This window comes from Babylonia areolata, chromosome 27, assembly GCF_041734735.1.
Source record: "Babylonia areolata isolate BAREFJ2019XMU chromosome 27, ASM4173473v1, whole genome shotgun sequence".
In the NCBI taxonomy this organism is placed as follows: Eukaryota; Metazoa; Mollusca; class Gastropoda; order Neogastropoda; family Buccinidae; genus Babylonia; species Babylonia areolata.
Genome location: NC_134902.1, coordinates 31,554,725 through 31,568,099, shown reverse-complemented (window position 1 = coordinate 31,568,099; position 13,375 = coordinate 31,554,725). Strand labels below are relative to the sequence as shown.

Here is a 13,375-nt window from a genome sequence, read left to right as displayed (position 1 = left end):
TTGTGAAGGGGGTTGATGGGGGTGGGGGTTGGGGGCTGTAAGGTGTTTTGTGAGGGGGGTTGATGGGTGTGGGGGTTGGGGGCTGTAAGGTGTTTTGTGAGGGGGGTCGATGGGGGTGGGGGTTGGGGGCTGTAAGGTGTTTTGTGAGGGGGTTGGGGGCTGTAAGGTGTTTTGTGAGGGGGGTTGATGGGGGTGGGGGTTGGGGGCTGTAAGGTGTTCTGTGAGGGGGTTGATGGGGGTGGGGGGCTGTAAGGTGTTTTGTGAGGGAGTTGATGGGTGTTGGGGTTGGGGGCTGTAAGGTGTTTTGTGAGGGGGTTGATGGGGGTGGGGGTTGGGGGCTGTAAGGTGTTTTGTGAGGGGGTTGATGGGGGTGGGGGTTGGGGGCTGTAAGGTGTTTTGTGAGGGGGGTTGATGGGTGTAGGGGTTGGGGGCTGTAAGGTGTTTTGTGAGGGGGTTGATGGGGGTGGGGGTTGGGGGCTGTAAGGTGTTTTGTGAGGGGGCTGATGGGGGTGGGGGTTGGGGGCTGTAAGGTGTTTTGTGAAGGGGGTTGATGGGGGTGGGGGTTGGGGGCTGTAAGGTGTTTTGTGAGGGGGTTGATGGATGTGGGGGGTTGGGGGCTGTAAGGTGTTTTGTGAGGGGGCTGATGGGGGTGGGGGTTGGGGGCTGTAAGGTGTTTTGTGAAGGGGGTTGATGGTGGTTGGGGGCTGTAAGGTGTTTTGTGAGGGGGTTGATGGGGGTGGGGTGTGAGGAGGTGGTGGGAAGGGAACCAACATTCAGTCTATCAGCAAAACATTGAACTATAACTCACCATTAATTTTGGGGAAGTTTCATATGGGTCGCATGGCTTGTAGAAACTGAATATAACATTTAAAAACTGCATACATCATACACATTAACAAACCAACCACATACATCAACCCACACTACATACCCCACCAACACATGCACCCCCCCTCCCCCCACCCCACCTCACATGACCATAGACGCATAATAATATCCGCGCACACATACTAGCATACATGTGAATGCACTGATCTACAGGCTCAAAATTTGTAACCTGTGTACTGTACATATGTTTTATGGAACATGTGTGTACAGTTCAGAAGACAAAAATGTTAGACTATTGATGCAGGAATTAGTAGGACTTGGTTTTGTTATTAGTTAATAAATGCAGGATTATGCTGTTGACTGAGTATTTATTGAGTTTGGGTGTTATTTTGGGTGCTTACATTTTAGCTTAACTGTCTATTTTTGTAGTTAAAATGTGTGTGTGTGTGCACGCATGTGCCCATACATATAGAATTTAGAGCTTCTCAGTGTCAGAACTATGTCTGCATTAGGTGTGGTGTAAATTTTCTGATCACTGTTGCCTGTTAATTGTCATCAGCAGTATTGTCTTGTCAGATGAACTCTTATGAATGTATGTGTTTATTATACTATTTCACATCAGTTAGTGAAAACTCAGTACTGGTGACTTAAGTTAATATGGGGATATTACATTTTGTGTGTGTGATGTGCATGTGTGTGCATGTGTATGTGAATGCATGCATGTGCATGTCCATGCATGCATACGTTTGTGTGTACTGTATATGTTTGTTGTGTGTGTGTGTGTGTGTGTGTGTGTGTGTGTGTGTGTGTGTGTTACTGAGTATTAATTTGAACTTGGATGATTGACACAGATTTCTGTACTGGTATAGTTACAACTTATCTCACATTAGGCCAAAACAAATTGTGCTGAGTTTTTGCATAAAACTGATTCTGTTGTTAACAACACAAGTTGTCTTTCCTTCTCCTTTGCGACAATGCCACTTATAATTTCCTACTCTGGAAATAACAATGATATACTGTGATGACAACTGAACCAATACCTGTCATTACTGCAATTAACTGTAAATCAAGGCAAGCGTTATTACCTCGTCTTCATTGTTATTCTCATCATCTGAACTCTTGTCTGCAGGCTTAGTGCCTGGTTGGTCCACTTGCACAGAGGAGGAACCACAACACAGCACTGGCATCCTGACTTGTGGGATTTAAAAAAAAACCAAACCAGTTTGCATATAATTTAGCTTTATACACAGCCCAGCTGTTTGGATGTTATGAGTGCACCTGTCCTCACACAAACATATTTCCCCACTTCTCTAGAAACACCTCCACAGGGAAAAACACTGGTGTTTCATAAGCTCCAATAGTTTTCACGGTTGAAAAGATTTGTATTTTTTTGCCCGTCTAATGATTTCAACTATAACTCTCTGAGTGTGCTGGTACAATATTATATGTTTCTCTGATCACCATTCCTTTCTTGGCCAGTGAGCACTCAGAAAAAGGGAACTGTGAAAAAATTACACGAATGCAGACTGCATGAACATGCGTGAAATAACTTCAATAACACCGATAGTGAAAGAAAGAAAGAAAGAAAACAACAACAAAAAAACAGCTGAGTTTAAGTTTGATCCAGAAATATCTAGCTGCACACAGCAGTTTAAAACAACATGCAGGCAAATTTTTACTGTCCGCCACACCAGAGTGGTGTAAAAGTTATTCTAAACAGCGCTGGAGACAATAACACTTCATCATTATTATCATTATCTTCTTTTTTTATCATTATTGATAAATCAATAAAAACGAAATCAATGACTTCAAATTCCTCTGCAATGTTGTTCAGTTCACAACACCGCTCACTGTTTTCCTTTCAGACAGTAAACCAGGCTGGCTTCTGGAATGCACACACCGTGTATTGACACACAGCCAATTATAGTGGGTAAAGCAATCGCAGAGAGGTCAGATTAGTAAAACCCCACATTGACAATCATGTCTGAACAAGCCACCGTTGTTTGCGTTGGTAAGGAAGCGCCATTAGCGATGGGAAAGAACTCCGCTCAGCGTTGTTAACAAAACGCGCGCATTGCTTCCCCTTCATTGAGTCATAAATGTTTGCTTCGAGTTCTGGTCCTGTGACTAATTCAATGATGCAGAAGAACTGAGTGCAGCGGGAGTATTGGGGTAAAAACGAGTAAGGAAGGAAGAAGAGGGGATGTTGATGATCAAACGGAAAGGTATCATCATGATCATCATCATCACCATCATCACTGTTTTTTGTTTTTTTTTCAATTCCGGTTATGAAGGTGTTTTTTTTTTCGCATTTTATTTTTTCTTTCTTCTGTAATCGTTTGTGATTCTTATGGATATTGCTTTCTTTTTAAGATTCAGGATTCATGATTATTTACTAGTTATTTGCAACATTCATCTATTCATCTATTCATGTCTTGTATTTGAATCTCCTAATTCTTCATTCTTTTTTTCTTTTCTTTTTTAAAACTCATTTATATTGCCACTTGTCTGCTCGCCAGCTGATGGTAGGACATCTCAGTCTCTTTTCTGGATGTTGGCTTATTTATTCATTTATTTTGCAATTCATACCTTTGTCCTAAAACCACTGGTTAGATTTTGTACATAGATCGATCATAGTTTTGTGCAAACCAGCATTTTTCCTTCCTTTTCTTTCTTCAATTCCTTCAGAAATGGGGTAAGGTACGTGTACCTTCATCTTCAGTTCCTTTTTGGTATTGTTACTTAACACACCGGCACACACACACACACACACACACACACACACACACACACACACACACACACACTTACTGCCCCCGGCCTCACCACCCACCACCACCACCACCTCTGCTCCCCAACTGAACACACACAATTACAATCACTCCACAAAACCCCCTCCACACTGCCCCCCTCCGCCACCACCACCACCATTACCACCTCAAACAACAACAACAACAACAACAACAAAAGTTCAGTTCAGTTCCCGAGGAGGGGTCACTGCGTTCGGGCAAATCCTTATACGCTGCACTACATCTGCTAAGCAGATGCCTGACCAACATATATATACTCACCCTCCCTCCCTGCACAGTGACATACCCACAACACACCCTACCCCCATCTCTCTACCTTCTGTTCCTCCGTCCACTACTATTACCACCTTATAAAAAAAAAGTATATATATAAGCGTAAAAACAACAACAGAAACAACGAAAAAACAAACCCACTCACCCTTCCTCCCAGTGCATGATATACCCACAATACACGTACCTTACCCCATTTCTGTACTCCCTTCTCCGCCACTACTATCGCTACCTAAAAAAAAAAAAAAAAAAAAAAAAAAATAGAAACTCCCCCCCCACCCCCCCCCCCAAGAGAGAGAGAGAGAGAGACTGAGAGAGAAACCCAAGAAAAACCCCACTCACCCTCCCTCCCGGCTTGACAGTCAAGAGGTGGGGCTGGTGGTGGTGGTGGTGGTGGTTGACGACGTCATCGTCATCGTCGCCCTGGATACGCAGCTTGTCCGTGCGGCCAGGCGCGGTGCCGAACCAGCAGGCAAACCAGCAGCCACACTACGAGCAGTAGGACCACTGGGCCCAACACCGCCCCGATGATCCACAGCTTGCTGTCCTCGCCCGTCGAGACTTCCGCCGTCTGGCCGGCTGCAGCTGGAGGGAAAGAGAATAGTGGTGATGACGATGACGATAATGATGACGATTATGTTGATGACGACGATCTACAACTTCTGGTCCTCCTCCTTTTGACATTTACGAAGCTGTTTCGGCTGCTGCTGGGGAGGGTGTTAACGGCAACAATAAAGAAGACGAAGAAAGGGAGACAAGCAGGCTGATACCGAAACAAAGTTAGACAACTCGAGAGAGACAGAGAAGCGGACAGACCAAAAGAGAACAGCTTCTTGTCCTCCCGTATAGTGACTGCCACCGTTAGGGGGGGTTGCCACATTGAGGACAGTGATGACGGTAGTGATGATATCCACCCCCCCCCCACACACACACACACACACACACGCACACACACAGTTTGCATGGCTTAGAGCTGAATATCACTGGAAAGACATGGAAGGTGGGCGTTTTCAAAAAGATGTGTTTTCAGACCGGTTTTAAAACACTGAAAGAGGGAGAGTGGCGAAGATCCGCACGCTTTGGCATATTCTTGAACCTGAAACTGAAACAAGCTCACGTGTGGCCTTGGTGATGACGACCCTGTCGAGCTCCAGGGCCAGCTCCTGGTCCAGCAGGCCGTTGAGAACCTCCGACGCCTGTGTGGCCTGCACGGGCTGCCCGTTCCGCTTCACAGTGTGCCTCAGCTCGGCGTTGGTGGGCGTGGCTGCCTGGGTGCTCACGTCCGTGATCTTCCACAGATGATGATAGCGACGAGGATGAGAGTGATGATGTTGTTGTTATTGTTGTTAAGAAGAGGGAGATGAGAAGGGTCATGGTATGATCATGAAGAAGATGATGATGATGAAGTTGATGACGATGACGGTGATGGCATCAATGACGATGATGGTGGTGACTGAGTTGAAGAAAGAGTAATAGGATGGGTGATGAGAGTAAGAGGTAGAAAATAAACGGTAGAAGAGGAAGAAGAAGAAGTAGTAGAAGAAGAACAACAACAACAACACCAACAAGAACATGAACAAGAACAAGAACAAAAAGAACAAGATAAGAAGAAGAAGAACTATAACAACAAGAGGATGATGATGAAGATGATGAAGATGGCGTCAATGATGATGATGGTGGTGAAGAAGAAGAAGAAAGAAAGAAGCAGCAGGAGGGGGAGGGGAGGAGGAGGAAGGGAACAAGGATGAGGTGGAGAATAAAAGGATTGGACAAGAAAAAGATGATGACGATAATGCTGATATACTGATAATGATGATGATGATGATGACAATGGATGAGAAAAAGAAAGAGAAGAGGAGGAAAGAGAGCGAAGGAGTTAGAAGAATGGGCCATGGGAGAAGGAAGAAGAGATGGGTGGTGAAAAGGTAGAAAGAAGAAGACGACGAAGAAGAAGAAGAAGAAGAAGAACAACAACAACAACAACAACAAGGGAAAGAAGATCAATAGCAACACACACACACACACACACACACACACACACAGACACACACACACACACACACACACACACACACACACACACACACACACACACACACACAGACTAAATCACCCACGCCACCACCACCACCATCCAAAACTAGCCATCATTCATCCCCAACAAACGCTTACCACCACCACCATCACTTCTACACCCACACATATCCCTCCCCCCCAACCCCTCCACCCCCAACACCACGCCCAACGCTCCGCCTCCTCTCACCTTGACCTCCACGTCGTTCACCACAGCTCTCTTCCTGCGCTGAACAACACCAGCAACACGCTCACTCCACAGGTGGACGGGACGACCGCCGAACAAGGCAGCGAAACGCTTACGTCTGGTGGAACTCAAACCCCCGGTCCCCTGCTGACGCTGAAAGGCCAAGCTGTAGGCCCTGGCCAAGCCCTCCTCCATCGCCGTGATGAAGGCTTGGGACTGGATGTCGTCCCCGGAACGTAGCCGGATGACTGCAGAATGGGATGCACAAGAGTTTGGGGCTGATAGCAGTGTTGAGAGGCACGTGCATTATGACTTTCCTTTCCCTAAACATATTATGTATGTATATTTCTAATTTTCATATGTACTGGTGGAATATCATTTGTATAACGAAGTGAACAGACACAATGTCAGTCACTGTCAGGCCGACTGAATGTCACTCAGCTGTAAAAACCCAAGGGTTATTCCCTGAACGAGGACGTTACTGAGCTCCAGTTCTGGTTTAACATTGATTGACATGACTGCACAGAGACCTTAAAAACTGGTATTGAATTGTCGAAAGAGCACCACATAAAACAGACAGGCAGACAGAGCAGCGGGAGTGAGGAGGGGGGGTTGACGAGGGAGAGACAGAGTCACAAGTATTATCAACACTAACAGCATCATGACCACAAGCACGATCCAACGACTAAAGGAAAAGCAACCGACCTGTGACAACCAAGAGGTCCTCAGCCACCGTCGTTGTCGACACTGCAGCAGTCGTCGTCGTTTCATTTGATGCGGGTTCTGTCACTGTCGTTGACCCTGTTGTTGTCGGCGGTGTGGTGGTAGGCTGAGGCGAAACCGACGAAGATGTAATTTCCGACGAAGAAGACAACGACGGGACGATTTCCGAAGATGTGTCCACCACACTGCTGGGCACGAACGAGGTACTGAACATTTCCAACGATGATGGGGTCGCCAATGAAGATGTAATAAGAGACATAACTGTAGAATAAGTGACCAGATATGAACTGGATGTTTCAAGACTTGATATCACGTCTGAAGAAGATGGAAGAAGTTGAGAGGAAGCTACCACAGAACCTGATGAAGGTACGTCTGACACGGATTCCAATGAAGATGAAGATGACGGAATTGAAGATGTGGAAATGAACATGGCACTCGAGGTTGGCGTGGTTGACATTACTTCCATAGATGTCGATGGCAGAATTTCAGAGACAGACACAGACAGAGAACTGAACATGGACACAGTCAGCGTACTGGACAAGTCCATAAATGATGATGCCTCCAACGATGGTGAAGCATAAGTGAAAAATTCAGACACAGAATCAGCTGGCAGACTGGACGTTTGTTGGGTAGGTTGTTGTGTTGAAACATCACTGGATACTGCCACAATGCCAGAAGTTTGGATAACAGAGGATGTATCCATGGCAACTGGGGTCGAACTGGACATCTCTGTTGTATCAGTCACACTGGACGTTGGAACGATAGCTGTTGACAAACTACCCAGCACACTGGACGTTGGAACGATAGCTGTTGACAAACTACCCAGCACACTGGACGTTGGAACGATAGCTGTTGACAAACTACCCAGCACACTGGACGTTGGAACGATAGCTGTTGACAAACTACCCAGCACACTGGAAGGCCCAAACACATCAGATGTCACACCAGATGTGTCAAAAACTTCAGACGAAGGTGAAGAGGACAGTGACATTGATTCAGAAGTCACGATCACACTACTGCTCGGTTCCAAAACACTGGAAGAGAATGTTGTCGTGTCTGTCACGCTGGACAGGTCCGGCTGCAGGACAGAGCTAGCAGAGGTTTGCAAAGTGGACAAAGAGGAGGAGACTTCAGTGCTGGTGAAAAGAGTGACTGTGCTCACAAACGGAGGTACTGCAGTGCTCACAGCTGCCGAGGACATAAACATTGAGCTGGTGCTTGACCGCATCTCTGTTGAAAACATTTCTGACGATTGATGTATTTCTGTCACCACTGAACCTGAAAAAGACGGAGAAATAATCTCAACCATGCTCGAACTCGGTTCAAACAATATTGTACTGCCTGTGTGTCCTGACGAGAAATGAGACTCTGAGCTCACTGAGGAGTCAGACTCTAATGGCAGCACGGAGCTGTATGATGTTGGAATTCCAGAAATGGTGGAGATAAAACTTTGGAGAGGCAGTGTTGATGGAGCAGCACTCTGAGAACTTTGCACTGGCAGGAGTGATGTCGACGACACCAGAGGTGTTCCTGACGACATTAAACTCTCCATTGAAAGAGAGTCTGTGGAAAAAGATGGTAGAGTAACAAAACTCAGAGAACTCTCCACTGTCGTGAAATCTGTGGAAAAAGATGGCACAGGAATAAAACTGGCAGAGTAAGTTCCAAAGGAAGATACAGAAAAGGTTTCAATGGAGTCCAACATTTCAGAAGAAAAAAGTGTTTCACTTCTTAAAGTGGATGTAAACAAATCAACGGAAAGAGAAAATGTCATTGTTTCAGACGAAAAATACACCGAAGAATCCGAAGGTGCAAGTTCTGTGAACAGCAAAGAGGAACTTTCAGGCACTGATGCTGTTGATGTGGATATTCTCAGAGAACTGAAATACGTTGTTATGGGCAATATATCTGTCATTGTGGAAACGTTTCCCACACTTGAAGAGAAAAAGCCTGAGGCAGTTGACGAAACCATCACTGATGTGTCAGCCAAAGATGAGGAAGGTGCTAAGGAGATGGACTGGACCACAGTACCTGTGAAGACAGTGGATGTGGGCAATAATGACGTCAGAGGTGGTGTTGATGATGATGACATCACTGACAATGACACGTCTTCTGTCTGGATGGCTGTTGACAACACGTCTTCTGTTTGGATGGCTGTTGACTTGAACATTTCACTGGAATGTGCTGAAATCAGAATAGTGTCTGACTGACCTGACGAGGCTGGTTGGACTGATTCAATGGGTATCAAAGAAGTTGACAGTGATTCTGAGGAAATCATCCCAGTCTGGCTGAACATGGACGATGGATGCACATAGTCAGATGACGATTTAAGATTCGATGATGGCAGTGAACTAGGTACAGCTGTGGACGGAGCTTCTGAAGAAAACAGAAAATGCGAAGTCACTGACTGGCTAGGCACAGCTGTGGGCAGAGCTTCTGAAGAAAACGGAAATTTTGAAGTCATTGATTGGCTAGGCACAGCTGTGGGCAGTGCCTCTGAAGAAAACAGAAATTGTGAAGTCACTGATTGGCTAGGCACAGCTGTAGGCGGAGCTTCTGAAGAAAACAGAAACTGTGAAGTCACTAATTGGCTAGGCACAGCTGTGGGCAGAGCTTCTGAAGAAAACAGAAAATGTGAAGTCACTGACTGGACAGGCACAGCTGTGGACAGAGCTTCTGAAGAAAACAGAAACTGTGAAGTCACTGATTGGCTAGGCACAGCTGTGGGCAGTGCCTCTGAAGAAAACAGAAATTGTGAAGTCACTGATTGGCTAGGCACAGCTGTAGGCGGAGCTTCTGAAGAAAACAGAAATTGTGAAGTCATTGTTTGGCTAGGCACAGCTGTAGGCGGAGCTTCTGAAGAAAATAGAAATAGTGAAGTCATTGATTGGCTAGGCACATCTGTGGGTGGAGCTCCTGAAGAAATAAAACGTGAAGTCGGTGACTGGCTGGGCACAATATCTGTAGATACAGTTTCTCCCAACTGTGTAGAAAATGATGTATGCATTGAGCTTTGTGAAATATCAGGCACGGCAGATGACAACAGATTCGAAAACAACACAGAACTACTGGATTCTACATCTGACATTTGCATAGATGAAGTGATCACGGAGAACTCTGATATGTAATCTGAAAATGAGACATAGGGGGAAGATGGCACGAAATCAGACAAGGGACTGCTTGTCAGATGAAGGAGCGAACTGTTTGACACAGTATTTGTGACAGTGGGCACATGGATACTGAACGAAGCTGTCACAAAAGCAGTTTCTGATGAACTGATAGGTGTAGAAAGTGTGGACTGCAAGTTTTCTGTGTTCATACCTCCACTTTGTGAATCAAGAACTGCAGTCGTTCCAATGTGACTGAGACTACTGGTCTCCGTGCTGAAACCACTGGTCGTAAACAGACCAGATTCACTGACGCTAAGCATGCTGATTGTTGAGGTCATGCTAAAGGAGAAACTTGGGTCAGAATAGCTCATGCTGAGCAACGCAGTTTCTGAACTTGGTTGTGATGGAGCAATGTAAGTACCCGTCATTGTGTCAAACGCTTCTGATGAGGAAGCAGTCACCAGATGGGTCATTGGAAAAGTTACAATATCCTGGGAAGAAACCAGTTCACTGAGAAAGTCAGACTGTGATGTTACACTTTCCATAGACATAGTCAGAGACTCACTGGCAGTTCCCTTCATTGACGATTCCAAAGTCTGAGAGTCAGTGTCACTCACATAAGAAAGTATGGTTGTTCCAGAACTGATGGCGATGCTGGAGAATATTCCATTATTGTCTAAAGAGGAACTATCATCTTGAGAACCAATCTCGATACTGGTTTGAAGTGACTCAGTAGTAGAAAGTGTGGCACTGACACTGAATGTAGTAAAAGTTGCACTGGGAAACAACATGTCACTGGCAGTGCTAAACATTTCACTTGACATGTCAGAACTTGCGGTAACAATCGGAAACCCGCTCCCTAGGGTTTCAGTGTCTACAGCCAAAGTAGACACCAGTAATGCACCACTTGTAGTTCCTGAATAACTGTAGCTTGAGGATGATGAATCAGCCAGCTCAGAGCTCGTGGCTTTTGATGAAGACGATTCCGATGAATAGTCAGAACTGTCAGGAAACAGGAGAGTTGTACTGAAAACATTTCCCGAGGACACTGAACCTTCACTGGGAAAAGTTTCTGAAGAAGGCAGGCGAGAATAACTCGTGCTATCTGTTATGCTCAAAGTAGTGGGTGAGCTGGCAGTGGAAGTGGAGGGTGTGTTTAAATCTGTTGGCGGCTGCACACTTGGTGGTTCTGGGAGTCCACTTGTTGATATCAGGAGTCTACTGTCTGAAGCAGTATAAAAGTAGGAGGAGAAGACAGTTACTGTTTCACCAGGTGAAACAGTGGGGGTGTAAACAGAATCACTGACAGTAGATACATCCTCACTGATGCCCAGGGAGCTGCTCATCACGAACGTATTGTCAGAAGGTATGAGCGAATCTGATGGATAAACTGAAACTGAGCCTGGAAAAGCTGAACTGGGAGACGTGGTTTCAGACGATGTGAACGACACTGGACTGGAATCAAGGTGACTGTAAGACATTTCTGACTCCAGAGATGAAGATATCACAGTGTGGGTGAACGTTACCTGGGGTGGTTCTTCAGTTAGAGACTGTGTCAGTTCTTGTGATTCTCCTGAATCAGCAACAGAGGATGAGGCAGTGACAGCACTGCTCATCTCAGATGTTATGAATGATGCGGTTTGTGAGAACACTGATGAAGTCTCAAAGGACATAGATTCAGACGAAAGCATGGGCAAGCTTGGAGGAAGTGAAGGCTGAAGCTGGTCATCACTGACTATGGCACTGTTGAAATCAGATGACTCTTGAGTGCTGTGAATTTCGTCTGTCATGGTATAACTGCTAACAGGTAATGACGATGGAAGAGAACTGCTTTGAAAAGAAGCGAGGGGCAGTGTAGACGTGGAAAACAGTTCCTGTGTAACAGTGTCACTCCTACTACCCTGGGTATTTGATGACAGTATGGCATCACTGACAGATGAGCTCACTTCTGCTGAAGTGCTTTGCAATTCCAGTTGGGTCAAAAATGACGAACTGACAATGTCTGCTGTGCTCACCACTGAAAGCAGCAAAGAGCTTGTGTCCGCTGGTATTTCAGAACCAGCACTGGTTATCAGGCTGGTTATATCTACTGCTGATTCACGCAATGAGGTTTGGATGTATGTAGTCAGACGTGTGTCTCCACTTCTGACAGTATCACGAAAATCAGACAAAGAAAAGAACATTTCTGAAGAATCAACACTGTTGATGATTTCCAGATCAGAAAATAACAGTGAGGAGGTGGTAACAGCAATTATTTGGCTCTCAGAACTTGGCAAGGGTAATAATTCGGCTGAAGAATCGTGCATAGTGGATGAAAGAAAGCTGCCGTCTGGACTGACATCATCAGACGGTCCTATTGAACGACTCTGTATAGTCATTTCACCAGCCAAGTCTGAAGACAGGCCCGTGCTTGCAGAAGCTGTTGCAGTTTCACTTTCCATGGTTGAACTGAAGTCCCGAATCACTGTCGATGAAACTCCAAAGTGTCCAGATACTGAGTCAGCCTCAAGTGAGTTCTCATCGATAGATGACTGCAGATAATTGTCTGAAGAAATGCTGTCTGATAAAAGGTCCGTGGACTGTCCAGAATCATCGCTCTGCGAAGGGAACGAGCTGCTGTCTGCTGTCATGTCAGAGAAGCTAACAGCTGGCGTGGCAGTGGTGGGACTAGGTGCTATCATGCTGAAATCTGTTGTGCTTTCAACATCTAGGTCAGCTGTGCTGCGTGCAAAACCTGTGCTGCTGGGGGAATAGGTGAATTCATGCACACTGGGGGACATCTGAATTGTTGTTGGTTGTAGGGGATCAGAGGTGCTTTCGTATTCTTCCTGGAGAAAAAAAGAAGAAGACAGTTCTGACACACCAGAGGCACCTGATGTCAACGAATTAACCGGTTCTGAATCATCACTGGGACTTCTTGATTCACTCATTACAGAAGAAACAATCGTTGTTAAATCAAACAGTACTAAAGAACTCGATACGTCACTGATGACTGAAGGTTCAGCATCACTGGAACTCACACCCCCAACAGTTTCTGGGAACATCAGACTGCTGCCTCCGGGTGTTCCCAACGTTTGGGACGTAGCCTCTGACAGACTTCCGGTGGAAATCTGCATCTCTGGATCGGCAGATACAAACACAGTGCCGTCGAAAACAGATGACATACCAGACTCGATAAAGTCCGCATCAGAACCTCGCATCTCTCTGTTGCTGGACAGCGGAACCGCTTCAGAGCGGCTAGGTGACGTTGCTGAGGTGGTGTCAGCAGTGTTCCATGAGGATCGATCAGACACAGGAAAGGAGACGCTGCCGGAGGGATCCTCAGACGCCTTGGATAATGCTGAAAGCTGAAGCGAACTGCCCGCACCGCCATC

At 45.9% G+C, this 13,375-nt stretch overlaps 1 protein-coding gene across 1 annotated transcript in view; it reads right to left on the bottom strand.

Annotated features, from left to right (window-relative positions):
- The window catches only part of LOC143301059 (uncharacterized), a 44,414-nt gene that overhangs the window by 25,890 nt on the left and 5,149 nt on the right, over positions 1 to 13,375 (bottom strand). The window contains exons 3-9 of the mRNA XM_076615064.1: positions 13,022 to 13,375; positions 12,385 to 12,829; positions 6,874 to 9,627; positions 6,172 to 6,416; positions 5,026 to 5,197; positions 4,331 to 4,493; positions 809 to 854 (exon numbers count right to left, since the gene is read on the bottom strand). The exon at positions 13,022 to 13,375 is cut by the window's right edge and continues 245 nt beyond it. Of these exons, the coding sequence (XP_076471179.1) occupies positions 809 to 854; positions 4,331 to 4,493; positions 5,026 to 5,197; positions 6,172 to 6,416; positions 6,874 to 9,627; positions 12,385 to 12,829; positions 13,022 to 13,375 (4,179 nt within the window). The remainder of the gene's footprint in view (positions 1 to 808; positions 855 to 4,330; positions 4,494 to 5,025; positions 5,198 to 6,171; positions 6,417 to 6,873; positions 9,628 to 12,384; positions 12,830 to 13,021) is intronic.